At 40.4% G+C, this 20,213-nt stretch overlaps 1 protein-coding gene across 8 annotated transcripts in view; it reads right to left on the bottom strand.

The window, feature by feature from the left end:
• lrp1bb (low density lipoprotein receptor-related protein 1Bb) overlaps positions 1-20,213 on the bottom strand; it is a 341,490-nt gene that overhangs the window by 37,128 nt on the left and 284,149 nt on the right. For all 8 annotated transcript variants that reach the window (XM_061691330.1, XM_061691337.1, XM_061691332.1 and 5 more), the window contains 15 exons: positions 19,234-19,415; positions 18,875-19,074; positions 18,113-18,301; positions 17,867-18,015; positions 17,530-17,623; positions 14,568-14,684; positions 13,648-13,767; positions 12,478-12,597; positions 10,801-10,917; positions 9,318-9,424; positions 7,378-7,510; positions 6,457-6,563; positions 6,245-6,377; positions 4,189-4,311; positions 3,882-4,004 (listed from right to left, as the gene is read on the bottom strand). In XM_061691330.1, the coding sequence (XP_061547314.1) occupies positions 3,882-4,004; positions 4,189-4,311; positions 6,245-6,377; positions 6,457-6,563; positions 7,378-7,510; positions 9,318-9,424; positions 10,801-10,917; positions 12,478-12,597; positions 13,648-13,767; positions 14,568-14,684; positions 17,530-17,623; positions 17,867-18,015; positions 18,113-18,301; positions 18,875-19,074; positions 19,234-19,415 (2,014 nt within the window). The remainder of the gene's footprint in view (positions 1-3,881; positions 4,005-4,188; positions 4,312-6,244; positions 6,378-6,456; positions 6,564-7,377; positions 7,511-9,317; positions 9,425-10,800; positions 10,918-12,477; positions 12,598-13,647; positions 13,768-14,567; positions 14,685-17,529; positions 17,624-17,866; positions 18,016-18,112; positions 18,302-18,874; positions 19,075-19,233; positions 19,416-20,213) is intronic.

The raw sequence follows: 20,213 nt of genomic DNA, 5'->3' as shown, positions 1-20,213 counted from the left end.
CCCTATCGCAGGAGACTGGCACAAAGCACCCAGAGGAACTTTACATGTCTGCAATGACTTTTGTTTTACACAAGATGTATTCAAGTGCTATCAAAGATGACAATAGCCTATGTTCAGGATTTGTTCATGTTTACACGTACAGTATATCATATTTGTACAATGAAATTATATACATGTACTTAACTGTTTTTCCCGAAGACACCAGTTATGAAGAAAACAAAAAGTTCGGCTCCAAACCATCATATCATCAAACTGTAGTTATGCCCGTTATTTATTACAGCATACACAAAAAGTCCACCAACCTGTTTTTCAGGTTTGGTCAGGTGACATTCTGCATATAGCGGATTGAACATAACTACCATGTGCACCCCTAATTGCCATGGGTATTATTAGCTTTTTGTTTCAAACTTCATATTAATGACCTGTTTGATAAAAAATAACTGCATTCCATTCAATATTTAGCCATTGTCGCTAGCTGACATTCTTCCACTAACAACTTTGCTAAAATCAGTTTTTCCGTATGACGAGAATGGAGCATGGTGGATTACAAGCATGGAATCAATTGTGCTAAAATTTGCAAAAGACATGATGCCCATTTATACATTGCAAAAGAAGTGATTTAGCAACATGTTAAAAACTTCTTCCACGCAGCAAATATGAGGTCGCCTTGCCTAACTTGTTTAACTCTAAATGAGAGAAAAGAGTGCGTGAGAAAGAAAAATCGGGATGTCGGATTTTGATCTTTGATATGTTAAAATTATATGAAAAGCTAAGTTAGGTGGGGGTAATTGATGTATTTTTGTTGTACTGGCATTTAAAAAAAAAGCCAATATAATGTATTGCAAAGAATTTTGCGGACCCCTAAATTACTGATCTCTGTGCTAAAGTCTCTGTACACGGGGTCCTTGATTTAAGAAGGAGTTGTGTTCTACTACTAAACTACTGTCAGATGTTCCAAACCCTGAAATGTAGCTTCCAGGTTCAAAAGATAATGTGAGTATAAGATAATGTGAAGAAAATGTCAACAGCCGGTTCCAATTCCCATACATGTCACATACACCATAGATTGGTTGGTTATTGGTTCACTGTTAAGCACAACCTCCTAGTCAAATATCGAGATCAAGAGGAAATCGAATCTTTGCGCAATGACGTGGGAGGGAAAGAAGGAAGCAACAAAATTAAGTGAGAGTAGGATGGAAGGGTGGCATGATGGGATTGAGGTGAGATTTAGAAGATAGATGGAGGGAATAGGCGCACAATGGAGGGAGGTAATGGACTGAAGTGAGAGACTGATGACCGGATCAATGGAATTAGAGAGGAAGATAAGAGGGAAAGAGAGAGAGGATGAAAGAGTGAAATATGAATGAAGTAATTTGTCCCGTTCACTCGGGCCAGCTCGGCGCCATCACTCAAATCAGTGCCACGCTGCACAAATATGTCAGGCTGTCGTAAAAAGAAAACGACATGCAACAGTTATCATAGAAGCAATTTGCAGAAATCCTCCACCTTCTGCATCCACAATATACAGTCATCAACTATTAAAGATATTGAATTAAATATAGAGCTAAATATAACTACCGTATTTTCACAACCATAAGGCGCACTTAGTCTTAAATTTTCTCCAAAATGGACGGGGCGTCTTATAATGCGGTGAGCCTTATGTGAGTTCCAAAATCTATAAATGTTGTTGTGTGATGAGCGCGCCGCTTGACTGACTGGGAGCATTTCCTGCCGACACGCTGCTTATGCAGAGGAAAAGCGGACGTGGCTGAGGACAGCATGCAGCCGTAAAGCGGGAAGGGTGCGCGTGAAGGAGGACGCTAAAGGCACGCCCCCAGTAGGTATAATTAACTTTGCTGGTTGCATTCCTTAACCGAAGAGCACTGACGTCCGTATTATTGGGAAGCTTTTATTTTGAAGGTGGCTTTCACCGCGAGTTGGCGACCTATTACCGTAATGCCTAGTATGAACAAAATTAGGGGCGGCTGGCTTGACTGCTACTTTACGAGTGGAGGCTGGCTTGACCGCAGTCGATAACTGCACCTACGAAGAGACACGCTTACGAAGCACAGTTTAAACTGCAAGCTATCAGTTACGTGGAGGAACATGGGAAACAAGCAGCCGCGAGAGAATTCAAGATCAACGAATCCATGGTTCGCAAGTGGAGGAAGCAGGAAAACGAGCTTTGCCAAGTCAAGAAGACGAAGCTGAGTTTCCGCGGAAAAAAAATAAAACGCGGAAACAAGACGAGGTGGACCGCGTTGGATGAATGTGCATGAGTGCAATAACTTGGAGCTTGCCATCATTCCGAGGGGCTTGACGAACCGCTGGACATCCGTGTAAACAGGGCGTTCAAAGTGAAGTGAGCGGCGAGGGAGCCATGGATGACAGATGGCGAATATCTGCCTCCTAGTCTTTACTAAGACTAGGAGGCAGCGCCGGGCGAGCTACGCCACAATTTGTGAATGGATTGTGGATGCTTGGGCTAACGTGTCTGCTTGCTCTGTTGTTCGAGCTTTCGTAAAAGCCGGCATCATTTCTGAGGAGCCGCACGGCAACGGGAATGACTCCGACAATGACGAGAGGGAACCTGGCGTGTTTGATGGAGAACTTGCCCAGGTGTTCATTTCGGATCCATAACATGAGGACTTTGATGGATTTGTGGATGAGGATTGATCAATAAATAACGTGAGTACATTGTTAAATATTTCAATAAAGTACAACCGAACTCAGTTTTTCTCCCGCTGCCTTTTTAAAAACATTGTTTTAGCCTGCCTGCATGCTAACTTATGTTTTAAGATAGCATATGTTTTACCATGCCTGCGCCCAATAATACGGTGCGCCTTATGTATGTCTTAAATACAGAAATAGACCCCGTAACTGAGACTGCACCTTTTAATACGGTGCACCTTATGGTCGTGAAAGAAAAAAAATACAAGTTATAAAAATGTGTATTGTTTTTTACCCAGCAGGCTGGAATAGATTACATGTCCATTCATTTCAGTGGGGTTTTGCATCATGAATGTGATCATGGAACGAACTCGTATTTCAAGGCCCCATTGTATGTTGAAGGGATACATCTCAACTGAGACACAAGCCGTGCATGTTTAGGAGGACCTAAGGAGCCCTTTGCCATATGTTCATGGACTTGTGCACTTACATGGCATTATTTCAATATCATCTGAACATCATTTACTTTTATGGGTAGTGTTGTATAATGAGTTTGAAATACAGTAATATTGAAATGCATTGGGATTAGAGTTTGTGGCATAATTTACAGTTTATACTATTAATAAAGGGCGGCACGGTGAGCGGCTGGTTAGCACATCTGCCCCACAGTTCTGTGGACCGGGGTTCAAACCCCTATGTGGCGTTTGCATGTTCTCCCCGTGCCTGTGTGGGTTTTCTCCGGGTACTCCGGATTCCTCCCACATCCCAAAACATGGGTGGTATGTTGATTGAAGACTCTAAATTGCCCGTAGGTGTGAATCTGAGTGCGAATGGTTGTTTGTTTATATGTGCCCTGCGATTGACTGGTGACCAGTTCGGAGTGTACCCCGCCTCCCGCCCGAAGATAGCTGGGATAGGCTCCAGCACGCCCGCGACCCTAGTGAGGATAAGCGGTACAGAAAATGGAATAGAACTCGGGACTATTAATAAAGGCAATTATAAACACTTTTAGGTGGGGGTCAATTACTTGTTTTTTTCTATTTGAATATAATTATTTTATTACTGATTAACATTAAGTGAAGTTAGTTGGAAGTTGTGGTAGCGTCCCACTCCCAACACACATACAAGGTTTTTAATACTGTACATATACTACATAGGCCCTTTGTATGTTAATAAGCTTTATAATCTATATTGATGCACCGTGTCCTCACCACACTCTTCTTCATCCGAGCTGTCGCCACAGTCATCCACTTTATTGCAGACTTGGTCGGCGCGCAGGCAAACATGATTATTTCTGCAGCGGAATAGCCTCGTAGGAGGGCAAGGAAGTTTTTCTGCAGATGAAAGGAGATAAAAAGCAAATGGTTATGGCTTTGTAAGGGGGTAAAAAATGCACACTACCTATTTAAATATCTGCCGTGTCGGGGGGGGGGGGGGGGGGGGTAGCCGTTCATAAATATCTTGAAAAGAAGATGGCCACATTGTCTTTACAGAAAAGCAAAGTTGAGTCCAACCCACCGCACATGCCTGTGTCTTCATCAGAATTGTCTCCGCAGTCATCCTTGCCGTCACATATCCACGTGTGAAGTTTGCACAAGGTGTTATTACAAATGAATTCATCAGCCCGGCAAAAGAAAGCACCTATGGTCACACAAAGAAATGAAACACTCCCCCACACATTTTCAACATCAGCTCTCATTGAAGTGTAGTCAAGCGAGCAAAAGGTGTTACTCAAGTTAGTTCCTCTCCCCGTCCATCTAATTTAAAATCTTTTATAGTTTTTTTTTTATTTTTTATCCATGGCATGTAGGTGGGAAGCACTTGCCTATGTAATCGTTGTTCTGTTCTTGTAAGTCTGACTAAGACAATATGGACAAAGGATGTTGTGACACTTAGCGATTATAATTTCACCTTTTATAGGTATATCAGTTTATAATGTGTGATCTGGTTGAAGTAGAAGCTCCATTTGTTCTTTCATCCCTCCGCTCAACCCTTCTATCCATTTTTCTCTCTATCTACCCTCTTTCCCGCTACTCCGTCTCTTCATCTCAACCCAACCAGCCAAGGCAGGCGGTCGAGTTTTTCAGCCCATGACATGATCAGCTCGTCTCGGCGAATATCCAGACCCACTTGACTACACTGCCTGAAACACTAACATGCAGAGGCTTCCACGATGGGTGAGACGCCACTGCTATCATGTGCTGGCAAAGGGTAAGCAGAGCTGCATTTAGTTTTGTGTGGTGGTGGTAATTGAAGATACATTTCTTCATCAAGCCTCCTGCGTGTCATGTGACTTTTTCCAGTGACTGTCATCTGACCGGTGTGAGCAAAACTGTGGCTAATGCTAATGCTAGTTCTGCTCAACTAAGTGAGGAGAGTGGACTGGAGTTGTGGAAGACACATGGGTAGTCAGACTAATAACCACGAAATAGCGGACCCTCCAAGCTTATTTACGTCAGCAGTATGGCAGCATTTTGGCCACCCAGTTGAGACCAGAGATGGAAATCGTCTAGTTGACATGACCCAGACTATTTGCCGTTAGCGCTTCAAAAATGTTCTCCAAGTCACATCAAAAAGACATCGTCCCCAAATTAATTTAAGTGGATCCCGGAAGAAACCACAGGTACAGTGTACTCTTCCAAATGTATTTATTATATTAATAAATTAAATATATATATAATAATAATCTAACTGTATTGAACAGTGGGTTGAGAAATGGAGATATGACTTGACTTTGGTGTATCGTTACAGTCCTACTGGGAACTGTTAAATCGTGAAAATAAAATAAAAATACAGAATATGCATCTTTTTTAAATAATCTTTGATGTCCTTAAACAGGCTTGCAGAATAACATTGGATTGGAAATGCCCAGGATGCCCTTTTACAAGCTTTTCTAGTTGGTCCAAAACGCCCGGCAGATGAGACAGCCGGATTTCTCATGAATATTTGTTATGTAAATGAGCTTTTGCACTAATTGGATTGCTGTTCTCCTTAATTTGAAGATGGAAAACAGCTTCGCTTTGATTGGTAGTATGCTATATCTAGGGTCTTGTGGCAGTCAAGTGTTCACAGGAGCGTCACTTTTTGATCCTTCGATGTTGGCTCTGCCCATCATTGTGAAGCAGAATCCACCAAGCATTGGATTGTTTGCCCACTAATAGGGAACGTGAGCCAGGTCTAAACGATCGCGACACAGGTTAGTTTTACTCTACTGATGATGTGGTCTCACAATAGTAATCATTATAGTTGCCGAGATATAGCTTAAAGCTGACCGGATACAGATGCTAGTGTTGTTCAGCCATTTTCCAAAATTGAGTTGAGTGGGTGTGTACTTAAATAATAATTAGCCTAACTATGTGACATCGACACTTGAAACGGATTGACACAATTTTATGCCTTTTTTTGCCTTTCATCGGCTATTGCATACAATCAACAAACCGCATAGATGTCGCAGACTAATTTTGACCTATGTTATGCATAAAATAGTGGTAAAAAAATGGAGCAGTGTCCAAAGACTTTTGTCCATATATAAATGTATGAGACGTTAATTGAACGGATATACTGTAGCACCTACCCTGGCTGCAGTTTTCCTCATCACTGTGATCCATGCAGTCCATAACGCCATCGCAACGCCAGCGTCGAGGGATACAGTGTGCGCGATTCAGGCACAGAAACTCATCTTCTCTGCACTCTTTCACGCAGCCAGTCTGTTATTACACAGCGTAAATATGATCTTTTAGCGACATTGATCCAAATGCATATTCAGTGACATAAATGTGTGCTGACCTCATCTGAGCCATCCAGGCAGTTGTCATGTCCATCACAACGCAGACTGGCTGACACACACCCTCCACTGTCGCACACATACTCGTTCACGGAACATGAGGGGGCAACTGCGAAGGAGAACCGTAAACTTAATTGTTATTACACAGGTCCACATTGTAGGAATGGCAGTGAGTGGCTAAAAGCAAATGGAGCTCAAATAATCACCCACACGCCCATAAAGTCAGACTGACCATCCATCCATTTTCTATATGGCTTGTGCTCATTTGGATGAATTGGAGCCTGTGCTAGCTGACTTTGGGCGAAAGGCAGGGTAGACCCTGAACTGTTCGCTAGGGCACATTTAGACAAACAAGCATTCACACCTAAGGACAAATAATTTTGAGTATTCTATTAATTTTACTATCAATTACTCAAGTGATCAGATAAAAATTTAAAAAAGACATTATTAAACACAATAACGTGCATCAGAGGTGAGGTATTATTTTTGTCTACTTAGGGTCACAGCATCTGTTAGTTTGAGTGTGTGTAGCTTTAAAGGCGATTCCTGCCCTGGTGAGTGACATGGGCATCAGCAAATGAGAGTGCAAAGCTGGCTGTAATGAGGTCTGATTAGCTGCTAGCTGTTAGCCAGTCTTTGTGTTGAATCTCCGTGTAGTCTGGATTTATGCTTAGATAAATTATAAAACATATTTGCACATTGTGAGGCACATCACACTGACAGCACAATAATTTCTAACCACAGCTTAAGTCCCGATGTGACATGGACAAGAAAATTACCAAAAAACTCAATGATAGAAAGCGAAAAAATTTCCTAACCTGGTGGAGGATTTACTTTTTTTTCAGAAAATAAAAGAGAAAATAACAAGAAATGCTGCTGTGCACCACCCAGCTTTCAGTATATATTAAAAAAAAAACATGTACCTGTTCCCTGGCAGTTTCTCTCATCCTCTCCAATCTTACAATCTTCTTGGCCGTCACACAGCCACTTTTTGGAGATGCAGAGGTTATTGTGACACCGAAATTGGTCATCGGCACAGTGTGCCTCGCAGCCTTTCTGTGAGCCAAAATGTGAACATAAGAAAAAAGAAATACACGGTGGAAAAACAGTGCTAACAAGGGTACTGAAATGAATCAAATCTGCAGAATGTAATGTAATAATATTATGACAATCACGATCGCAATTCTACAAACACCCACACAGCAGCAAAAATGGTAGCACAATATGTTACACTTGAACTGATACATAGACAGCAGTAAAAACAATGTTCATCATTCAGGCTTGAAAATAGCGAGTGGGTGAAGAGGCACTCGTGGTTTGTACTGTGCATCCACTTGTAAAGAGAACGTTTAGGTCTCATTTGTAGCGTTGAGCATATCCGTCTTTCAGCCCAGCTCAAAGATCGTACAACGGGGTGGGAGTTGAACTGTTCTGACCCTGAAAAGCTCCACTGAGGAGGGATATCTCTGAAAATGGGTTAATAAGGGAAGCATTAGGAGAAATTAGAGCTGGAATCTGCAGTGCAAATGTTTAGATAAAGGGTAATTTCCTAACTAGATTCCCTGAGAATAATGAATATTCATCCATGTTTGCCCGTGAATTATGCACAGCATCAGTACTATTGATGGGCCTACTTAGATGAACCTTGAAAGCATTTGTACCATTGATGTTTATTCTTGAACATATTTTACTGGAAATTATAACCAATAGGATTTACTAAACTTAAAAAGCTCATTCACATGCTGTATTTGATGCACTAAATCACTGTAGAAGATACTCATTTTAGTCATATTTATAGAGTTCAAGTTTAAGTGACTGCATGCTTGTTTTGGTTGACCCATTCACTGCCAGCCATTTTAGAGCATTTTGACTGATCACAATATAAGCACTGAACCTGCCAAAAGAAATAGTAGACTCTTCTTTCACCTGATAAAGTTTCGTTGTACCTCTATCCTTTCTTTAGTAATCAGCAGTAGAGCATGGGTTGGTTCCACCAAAAACGGTTTCTGACTAAAAGCGGAGAAAACATGCTTTTTGTGAAGTCAAGCCGAACAGTGAGTTTGACACAATTATTATTTATTTATTTTTTTTGCTTTTGTGATACCTCAAACTATAAAACAACAAATAGAAGACTAAGAAAGGGATTTTGATGGCAAAATAAAAACTTACATACAGATATACACTTAAGAAAACACGGCATGAATGACGCTGACTCACCGCATGGCTCAAGTGTGGCTTTTTTAACACGCTGTTTGTCATTCACTCCATGATTTGCGTTATCTTTTCTCACGATCACGATACACACTTTCTACTAACTACCACGACACAATCTGTTTATACCAAACATATACATACTATTTTCAAGTGTGAGGTGCCTAAACTTGTCCAACTTTCAATGTGTTGAAATTTCTCTCCCCCACGATCGACGTAAAAAGCCAAAATTCACCCATTAATCTTCTCCTCAAAAGCGGTGCTGATCTCAAATCCAAAGCAATGCAATGCTCCCATCTACAGGGATCTGTTAGTCATTACAGTGGTTTACCAACCTGATTTTCGCCAACAAGCTGGGCGAGACACACATTCACGTTGAAAAACCTACTTGACGAATAAATATAGATCGGTGGCAATAAACAATTGGATTTTGAGTTGATGAATAGAAACATCCACGGCAGTGACCAAAGTAATATACTTTATGGTGTCTCGTTACAATGACCAGAAATCAAGTTTTATTTTCTGACTGATTGAATAGCTCATAAAAAGCCACAAAAGTGCTTATTATAAACTTTGATTATTGTTTGATATTGAAGTTAATGTCTTACCAGGGTGTCTTTAGACAGTCCGTGCCTAATGAACAAAAATTTACCTCATCTGAATTATCCAAGCAGTCGTAGTCCCCATCACAGCGGAATCGGGAGGATATGCAGTCTCCATTTGCACAGGCAAAGTCTTTGTGGTTACATGTGACTGGTGCTGCATCAAGAAAGTGAATTAAAAATATTATTAAAAAACAAAAACAAGCGATACAATCATGCAAATTACATGTACAGCAAACACATCTCCAGATATTGTTATTAGCCAAATATTTGTGCTCACAACCATGTGCTAATGCCTTGAAAAAAACCAACAACGCAGTTTTAGATAATTAGGCTCATTTTGTATGGATGATGCGGGATAACAGTGGAGGCTGCTGGCAAAGCTGATCACCATGTAAATTTTGCAATCGACGGGGCAAAACTCTTTGAAGCCAAAATTGTGTTGCTGCCATTTAGTGTGTCCCAAAGGACAATATTAGGACGCAGCTTAACAGCTGCATCAGATCTGCTGTCTGGACTCTCCCTCTCATTATCCTGCACTATTTGTGTGTGTGTGTGTGTGTGTTTGTGTGTGTGCGCATGCGTCTGTGTGCGTGCGTGAGTGTGTCTCTACTAGATTCACAGCTTGCACTGAATAAAAATCGGAAATTTCTTATTATTTAGAATTAGGCAACTCAGGGGCCTGAGATTTCAACTAACATGAACAGGTGTAACACTAGGAATAAGAATTAGCATCAAGATAAATGTTTTATTCTTATCTACACTACATCTCTATCAACTGGATATTTGGCCCTTAATATCCACCGATATTCTGAATAAAATCATAAATATTCATAATACAGGGAGCCCTCGGTGTACGTCAGAGTTCCGTTTCTATGGCGATGACGTAACCCGGAGTTCTGCTGATCTATTTTTCAGGGGCTTTCTTTCCATTAAGCAAACACAGGAGATTTCCAGGTGACCGCAAACATCTAATAAAAATTGATTAATAAAGTATTTTTCTATTTAAAGCAATAATGATCATTTTAATCTTAATTAATATGCTCAAAACCACGTTAAAATGCTCTTCTGTGCCCCCTTTCCTTTTTACAAAATGGACCACTCCATCTTCTTGTTGCACATGAGCAAACTTGATACAGGAAGACTTACTTGCATTCACACCTTCACTGATAAGAAAATAACCCAATTTGGTCAGGTGAGTAAACCACTATACATCAGTAATTGAGCTGTAAATTATTGACTGCCATTCATTAGCAAAGTCATCTAGAAAAAAATTGAAAGGAATCTAATTATAGCAACGTCAACAACGGAAACAATGGGATTGTTAAAACTTCAGCTTGATCGACTTGATATCAAGCAGAAAAATGTGTGAGAGAGTGTGAGTTTGAGGCAGAGGTGATTGGATGCTTGTGATGGTTCGCGGGGCTCACAGGTGTCTTCATAAAACTTGCATTCTCCTGTGTAGGTATCTGTCGAGCGTTGACTTTGTATAGAAAGTGAGGTGAGGGAAAGCAGAGGAGCCCGGTTACTCACTGCAGTTCTGCTCATCTGAGTTGTCTCCGCAGTCATTTTGGCTGTCACACCTCCAGTGGTCCGGGATGCAGTTGTTATTCTCACAGCGGAATTCATGAGGTCCGCACGTCTTTTCATCTTTTTCGTCAGGTTCAAACAAACAAAAAGACAAAAAAAAAGGCTTCAAAGAGCATGAATATTAATGCTGCTCTTGCTATCATATTTTCCGGGCGTAATCATCATATCCTCCGGGTTGTCGCCTGAGTAAGTTTGAGACGGAGTTCAAAACACAGTATGTTCCCCAGAGGGGAACACACCATAAGATGAAATACCTGACTGCACTAGCAATCACCCTCAGCAGGATTTGTGACACCAAGCCCCCAAAAATACAACTTTCTTCAAAAGGATATTCAAGAACATTTTGGGAACATAACAATGTTGAATCATTCCAAATAAGCAACACTTCACTCCAACAAAAGTGAGAAATCCGATGAAATATATTACAACCTGGCCTTTTTCTTCTTTCCTTTGCTTTTTACCGGTTACTCTCCACTTTAATGCGGTTTGCATTTAGACTAGTCGACAGTTCCGACATTTGGTTGGTTTTCAGTTTGAATGTATCTCTAATAATGAACACTTTACATTTTTCTGTTTTCCTGGATGGATGGACTGTATACTGGATGTCACTAACAGAGGTGAGGAGTGATGCCCTACGTTTACTCCATTACATGTACTAAAGAAATTAAGTCCTCAAAGTACTCAAAGTAGTTTTAATGCAATATACTTTATATTTGTATTTGAATGCACATTACACTGAGCTACATTACGATTACTTTATTATCTATCTATTGATAGAAATGACTGGCTGCATGCTTACACAACATTGCATGTTTGTTTGCTGCATCCCAGTACAGATACACACCCAGTTCTTCTCAGAAACATATAGCTGCATTACACTTAGTCACGCAGATACAACGCTCGCACAATATATCAACAGAGGGTACGTTTGGGAATTCAGTCCGACGCTCTCACCGTGCCCTGAGATTGCGGTACTCAGAGACAGAGCGCGCTACATTTTCAATGAACGTGTCGGCCATTGCCAGGGATACGTCAGTGCATCCACCATATTCAATGTGTCAGTTCTGCCTGTATCGAACGGCAATCTATTTTTTTTGGTTTCTAAGAGGGACATCAGCCTATGGCGCTGTCACATGACTCAGTTTCACAAATCCAACATAACCACAAGTGACAATTGACTCCACCAATCAAGAACAAATGACAATTTAAACTTGTGTCTCAAGGCACCACTTTTAAATGAAACTGAATTGATTTTAAAGTATTATCGCCAAAATAACTCACAACAGCTCAGCACGTTTTTAATGGCACATATCCAAGTTCAGAACAAACAAGGAATGTAATCCAACAATATTTCCCTTGAACAAATTTCAAGGTCAGACGAAAAACGTCCCCTTTTTCCTTTAAGTGGATCCAGTGCAGTTCATTGACATCTGTGCGTGTATGTATGTGTGATCTGTACTTCAAGACTGATACGTCTCGCTACAATCAGACGAGTAGAAGGTCTGAGTGAGAAGGAAGCCGAGTGTAAAATTGATTCCGTTTATATCACATTCCCACCAAACTCTAACCGAGGGAAGAGGAATGTTGTGATTTATGGTTAAGTGGATTTCTGCAACTCACCGCAATTAGCCTCGTCTGACCCGTCGGCGCAGTCGGGGTCCTCATCACAGACCCAGAGCTTGGAGATGCAGTGCATAGAGGCCTTGCACTGGAACTGGTCAGAGGAGCATGTGCTCTCCGCTGCGGAAATAAATAAATAAAGAGAGAGAGAGAGAGAGAGACAGAGAGAGAGAGATTAATCTAACGTGTTTAAAATGGACATAGCAATTTAAAAATGGGAATTATTTATACAAATCAAGCTATGATCGTTGGGTATTACCAAAAGCTATGGAGGTTGTCATAAACTCTCACATTGTCTCAGACAGCATTTCTATATTCACTGCTGCAGTTTTAATTGCAACACGACATTCAAAACCACATCCAGTCTTAGGAAGGGGTGAAGTAATTAGCTTCAATGTAATTGGAGATTTTTTTTCATCTATTCTTTTTTTCTTTTGAACACCTTTCCATTCTCTTTCCCCCGCTGTAACCTGTCTCGCAATCACATGCAAGACAAATGTAGCAATATGAAAGACATGAATGCAGAGTGATATGCTGACGAGTAGATAACAATTAGGTCCTGAAGTATTGAAAGAGCTCTTCTCCAAAATGCTTTAAATCCATTTGGATTATTCTGAGAAAAATGATATTTAATTACCCGGACCTGCAAAATATACAAGCATTAATTTTACATTGTTAAAGAAATTCATTGCCTCAATTTGAAAATGTTAAAAGAAGGTGACAGTCTGTACAGTTATGGCAAGATACTGTATATGTTGTTGTTTTTTAAAGAAAAATGCTGTTTATTTTGTTTTCAAAAACAATGCTAGTAATTTTGTCAGTGTTTGTGTAAAATACTACAACAATGGATTTGAAATAAAATAATCAAAATGTGACTAAAGTGTAGGATCACCTTCAAGATCTTTTACATACATTTTCCATTCCATTGGATTTTTTTGTCAAGGAGATTATAGTTTGGACATCAAATCATGAATGAATTACTGTCGCTAATGTTCATCAATGAACCTTGAAACAAAGACGAGTTATTGTGCACTGCTTTTTGTATGAACGCCTCCTCTTAGTAAGTCCTTCCTCGTGAGAACAGGCTGTTTGAAATGTTAATGTGAAAACAAGTTGATGAGGTTGCCAATGTAAAGGCTCAATACAGTTGAATCCTAGACTGAAACTTACGGCAGTCCGTCTCGTCTTCTCCATCACCGCAGTCATCTTGACCATTGCAGCGCAGATTTAGAGGAATGCATTTCTGTTTCCTGGTGCACTTGAACTGGCCTGAAAGGCAGATGTATGTCTCTGAAAGGAAACATGTCCAAACAAGTACCGTCACTACCATGACAACCACAGTTTAACTAGATTTTTATCTAGATTATTATCCATATTTCCATTTTCAATACCATTTTTCTTCATTGGCGTCACAGGTAACTGGAGCATATCTCAACTGACTTCATATATGTACAATTACTTTATTCTTAAGAGTAAATCATTTGCAATGGGATCCTACATATAACAGTATACAAGAATCGTCATTACCATGACTTTGAAGATACGAAACAACATAAATAAAACAAAGTAACAATACAACAACAGCAAAACACGAACAAAAAATAGACAAATCAAATCAAAGTTAAATAGTCATGTAAAAGTACAAATGTACTGCCACTGCATCAACAGCAAATGGGCAGAATTATGGACAAAGACAGTTATATTAGAAGTTGTAAGGATGATGTGGAGGTGTTATATCTGACACGTACATTGAGTTCTAAGATAAGAGGAGAGAACATTTTTAAATGACTATATAGATATGGGATATTTGCTGGTAGGGGGAGCTTTAACTTGAGCAATGGACTTGGTTTCTCTTGCTCTATAAACCCACAGACTGGCAAGATAGAATAGAAACACTTTCATTCTTTTCTATTTCTGTTTCTATTGTATTCTCCCTGTCGGGGGGCATTGTTTCATTTGCCACTATCACCAAAGTGCTATTGTCATGTGTGACACGGTGGGAAATAAGCTCCCCCCCAAAAAGTGCTTCAGTGACCAAAATGAAATGAATGAATTTTTCCTCTCTCTTTTTTTATTTCCTCTTTACTCACCGCAGTTAGCTTCATCCGAGTTGTCACCACAGTCATTTTCTCCATCACAGATGAAAGGAGGGAGTGCGCAGAGACCAGTGCCACACTGAAAACGTCCCGGCTGGCATTTGAATTCCGCTGTTGTAATGAAATCAAAACTTTATATTGTCAGCATTTAGAGGTGGCATATTCTGTTAAACGGCCTGGTGTAAAATTAGAACAAGGAATGAAAGAACGAAACTACAGGAGTTCAGTGTAAGAATACGATACATGCTCAGTTACGACTGTCTTATGTTACGATCTTATGATTTTACGACTAGCTAGCATTAGTAATACGATTATGGTGTGTCGCGATTCAAGGACAAATTCAGGTTACATTGGTTTCATAGGAACAGAAAAGTCGTAAATTGAGGAGCCCCTGTATGTTTTTATGCCAGTCAAATTACATAATAAAATACAGTGGTGCCTTGAGACACGAGTTTTATTTGTTCTGTTATCATACTTGTTTTTTTTCTCTATTGAAAGGAATGGAAACGCCATTAATCCATCCTAGCCTTCCCCATAAAACAACAACAAATTTTGTAATGTCTATTCATTCTAATGAGGGGAAAAATATCACTCCATAACCATCCATCCATCCATTTTCTGAGCCGCTTCTCCTCCCGCGGGTGTGCTGGAGCCTATCCCAGCTGTCATCGGGCAGGAGGCGGGGTACACCCTGAACTGGTTGCCAGCCAATCGCAGGGCACATAGGAACAAACAACCATTCGCACTCACAGTCACGCCTACGGGCAATTTAGAGTCTCCAATTCATGCATGTTTATGGGGTGTGGGAGGAAACCGGAGTGCCCGGAGAAAACCCACGCAGGCACGGGGAGAACATGCAAACTCCACACAGGCGGGGATTGAACCTGGGTCCTCAGAACTGTGAGGCTGACGCTCTAACCAGTCGGCCACCGTGCCGCCTCACTCCATAACATTGTACTTTATAAAAAAAAAAACATACCTGTAGTAATGGCATAATTAAATATAATTTTAAAAATAATTAAACGATTTTGCGTTGTGTGCTTGTTTCAAATACACAAGGTGTTAAGCCCCTGCATCAAAGCGCAACGACGACGGCAATGAGGGTGATGCCATCCCATATTAGGAAGTGGTAATGTAACAGCCTGGAAGGAAGTCGGGAGGCTTTCCCCGTGGAGTGGACCACAACTCTGTATATGTATTTGTCATTGTTGGAAAAGAAAGCCCTAACTTTGCTTATTGAAGGAGGCGGAGGAGGAGGTGACGCAGCAGCAAAAAAAAAAAAAAAAAAAAAAAAAAAAGGGAATGGAAATATCCTATACTAATTTCCGGGCAGCATCTCAGAGTTTGAACTCGTTCATGAGCTTTCCAGTTCCAGGAAAAGCACTTTGAGGCGTATTTCAGGCTGAGTAAGGAGCTTTGAAAGGGAGTTTGAAAGCCTCCCGCAGAGACGTCACAGTATATTATTTTACTATTGGCCCAAAGTCCAGGTTAGTGGGACACCGCAATTACCGTAATTTCTCGTGTATAATGCGCACCCATGTATAATACACACCCCCAAAGTTGACCTAAAAATTCTGGAAAACCCTTCTACCGATGTATAATGCATTTTTACAATGCATGATTTTGCTTCTACACATATGATCAAAACAAAGAATTATCTGTATTTTGTTAGGTTTTTTATCAAATAATTATTCTAATGTTAAGCGCTTTATTTGAACACGTAATACTTTTTAAAAACTTATTTGCTCTCATTTTGAAATTCATAGCCCTACTTTTATTTAGTAAATTAGAAAACACATAGTTGTGCTCATATATTTGATTACGCAGACACAATTTGTAAGATGGGTCCAATTTGTAAAGAAAACATGAAGGCGAAACACATTTAATTTTATTTTAATGGGATTCAAATTAAACGGTCAAACATTTCAGAAAAGCATTATCATTAAACAAAACATGACCATAAAGAAATAAATGATGGTTGTTGTTCAGTCATCAGGCATATTTAAAAAAAAAAAAACAATATTTCACAAATTCTGCCAGGGTATGTAAACTTATGAGCACAACTGTACATATATGCAGTCATACGTACCCCCTGTCCAATTGGAATGAAAGTGTAGGCTACACCTCTTTTATAACCACTAGGTGGCGATGGCATATTAGAATGAAAGTGTACACCGTTCTCATAACCTCTAGGTGGCAGTGGCATTTTGGAATGAAAGTGTACAGCTTTTTCATAACCACTAGATGGCGGCATACAATTATAGAAAGTGAAGCTTTTTTGCATTTGCCCCTATACCTATGTATAGTGTGCATGATTGACTTTTGAAAATTTTTTGGGGGAAAAAATGCGCATTATAGACGAGAAATTACAGTATTATTCCTTCCTCCATTTCCCCCTTGCCGTTTAAAGTACAACTCTGCTAAAATAGCACTGAGAAATCACTGCGCCAGGCCTGCTCCCTTTGGGGGAGCTTTTGATGTCACCGTGTTAACGCTCCAGAACATTTTTCTATCCAATCCGCTTGGCGTCAAGTCAAAATACGCTGACGCCCCCTCAGCATACACACAATGAAAAGGAAAGTCGAGTACGTCAGATGCTTTGCCAAATGCAGAGTGAAAAAGCCTTAAATCTCTTTGTTTGAGGTTTAGTTTGACACTAACTGCAACTAGTGGCATTAAACAGCTTGAAGCCTCTTTTTTTGAAGAATTGTTCACAATCTGCTCATGCCAAAGTGTTGCTTATTGTGAAGCCAGTCGTGTTGAGTTGTCTGCCTCCGTAAAGCGCTCGTATCTCGAGTCTGCGCTTGCAAGTCAAAGAATATTATAAACCGAACGACAGCCCGTATCTCGAAAAACTCAGTCACTCGTATCTTAAGGCACTGATGTGATTTATAATTGATTTCTCGAATATTTCTGAAACTGTTTCAAAGCCAACCTTTAAACAAAATGTACTCACGGCAATCTGCAGGTTCATCAGATCCATCCCCACAGTCATCTACTGTGTCACATTTCCACCAGAAAGGGATGCACTCATCTGTGCCACAGCGAAACTATTCGTACAAAGCACAGCATAAGTGAAAATAGAATAATATGTACTAAGTCAACATGAATCCTCCATTTCAGTTTTAGTCAAAGCAAAGACACAAATCAGTGCACAAGCATTCAATGTGGCCAAAAGAGCATGTCAGAGGAATAAAGCAAAGCAAAGCCTTCGGTGGAACTTCTGATCAGGTTGGAAAAGAAACATCATCAAACTGGATTGACTAATGAAATGGCAAAGACACATTGCTGACCTGACTGGAGGTGCAGTTGGAGAGACAGGTCTTATTGTCAGCAGCTAGGTAGAAATTACTGGGGCAGGCACATTTGTGTTCCCCACCAAGTGACAGCAGACACAGGTGGCTGCAACCTCCGTTTGCAATCTGACACTGGTGCTTGGGCACTGTGTAGAGGGACACGTGTGCAAACCCAGAGAATTATTATACTTAACTAGAAACTTCTCAAGGAGACTGAACACAAAGGCCAGATGGACTTCCTACCTTCAGGCTGGCGCAGAGAGTGGTAGACCTTGATGGATTTGATGGCCTGCCAAGAGTTGAGGAGCTCCAGCCCTTGAGCGCCCGTCGTCTTGTGAACTCGCCGTAGTGATTTGGATTTGCCATCCGTCCAGTAGATGAAGTCCTCAAACAAGGTCAGTGCCATTACCCCTTGGATGTGATCATAGGACACTGGGGGGAACAGGTGGATTTAGCGAAAACTTGATTGCTTATGCAAACAGATGTGGAAGGTGATCCACAAACCCAGGATTGTGTCTGCCAAACCCTTAAATTGCCGCACAGTTCATTTTTGAACATTGTGGGAGGAAAGTATCTAAATAGACTAATTTATTATGCACAATGTGATTTACCAAACATGAGACTAATTGCACTGATTTTGCTTCTTTAAATAGTGTGCCCCAAGCACAGACATGCCAACGAGGTGCAGGCATAATGAGAGGTGGCCAAAGAAGTCTTCCGCTGGTGTAAACATTTTTGAAATGACAAAAATAAAATATCACACATATTGTCTCTTCAACAATGAAATTTTGGAGCTTCTGAATGATCTCAGGGCTGACTTAGATCACAGTCACAGGAAGAAGTCATGCCATATGATCTATGATAAAACTCTTTTCAACTTTGCATTTCCGTGTATCTGGGTCATTTCAGCTGGGTCTCTCCTACTAGCAGTTTTCCAGGGGGTTCAGTTCTAAGTTTTGAACGCAAAGTTACACAGGATGGGCACATACCTTGACTACATATTACCTTTGTGTCTCTGGGAGCCATCCATATTTGCGAAAAGGATATGGTTGTCATCTGCCCAATACACCCTCTTGTTGGTATAATCAATGGCCAGAGCAGTGGGACTATATATCTCCTTGTCGATGATTATCCTTTGCCCATGACCATCCATGCCGATGCGTCCAATGTGTGGCGGTCCACAACAGTCTACCCAGAATACATACCTATAAGGTAGAACAGAAGAGTTCAATGCCTGACCCACTAGTAAACAATAGCACTAAACATGAAATTCAATTATTTAAGCCATTAGAGTAAACAGTGAGTGCAACAAGGACCAAAAACAGAGACAGTCATAGTCAGTCATAACCATTCAGTGCACATACCCTGTTTGTGGGTCCAGTACTAGATCTGTGGGGTTCTTGAGGCCTGAGCTGATCAGCACAGTAGGATAGAGACCATTGGCTTTGGACACCTCCAGTGTTTTCTTTTCAGCATCACACCAATAAAGATTCTTTCCGATCCAGTCCACCGCTAAGGCGCTGGGAACTGCTGTTTTGTGGACAATCTGGTAATGCAAGAATAAGAATACAGTCTCACTACATCTTAGCTAGACATGCTTGAAAGAATACAAAACAAATACACAAACAAGGATGTACAAGGAAGAATGCCCTAAAAAAGCTACAACTTGCTATATTTGTTGCAAAACATTAAAAAAAACACAAAAAAAGGTGTCTTTTGAATGTATTATGAGACAAAATGAAGTAGGAGGGAAAAACGACCACAGAAAAAGCTATTTGTTTGGTGACTGTGTACTGTGTGTGTAATGAAGTACATCCTGTATTGTCGAGAGTGATCAATATGTTCAGGACAGCAATTTCTCCTTCATCTGTCTTCTGTGTTTCTGATGCCTCTGTGACCTGCTCTGGTTACTAACATTTGACTTTCTCTGTGCTTTTATTCTCCCATTTGTTTATTGCTCTTTTGTATTCTGTGCATGACATTGGAACAGCTAGTAGGCGGGCAAAGTGCGATAGAAACTGAGCAAAATTAAAACAGCTACAAGATAAAATAGAGGGAAGGGAAGCTCAGGAATCTGGTGATAAATGTCAGACTGTAACCACTGGTTATAAAATACAAACCACCAATCTTCTGAGGGATCACACAGCCACTTATACAGATCTTCCAGCTATCTAACTTCTTTGAACCATGTGATGTGTACAGCACAGCTCTTAAATTAGAGAATACAGATGTAGTGCTCAAATAATTTCTGCTGTGGCAAGGCAGATAAAACAGTGACTGATGATAGCAAGAATATGAATGATCAACTTGTCCTTATCATCATTTAATTCACAAAGTATTTTGG

This window comes from Phycodurus eques, chromosome 12 (assembly GCF_024500275.1).
Source record: "Phycodurus eques isolate BA_2022a chromosome 12, UOR_Pequ_1.1, whole genome shotgun sequence".
Lineage (NCBI taxonomy): Eukaryota > Metazoa > Chordata > Actinopteri > Syngnathiformes > Syngnathidae > Phycodurus > Phycodurus eques.
The sequence above is the reverse complement of the archived record's forward strand: the minus strand, read 5'-3'. Positions and strand labels throughout refer to the sequence as shown.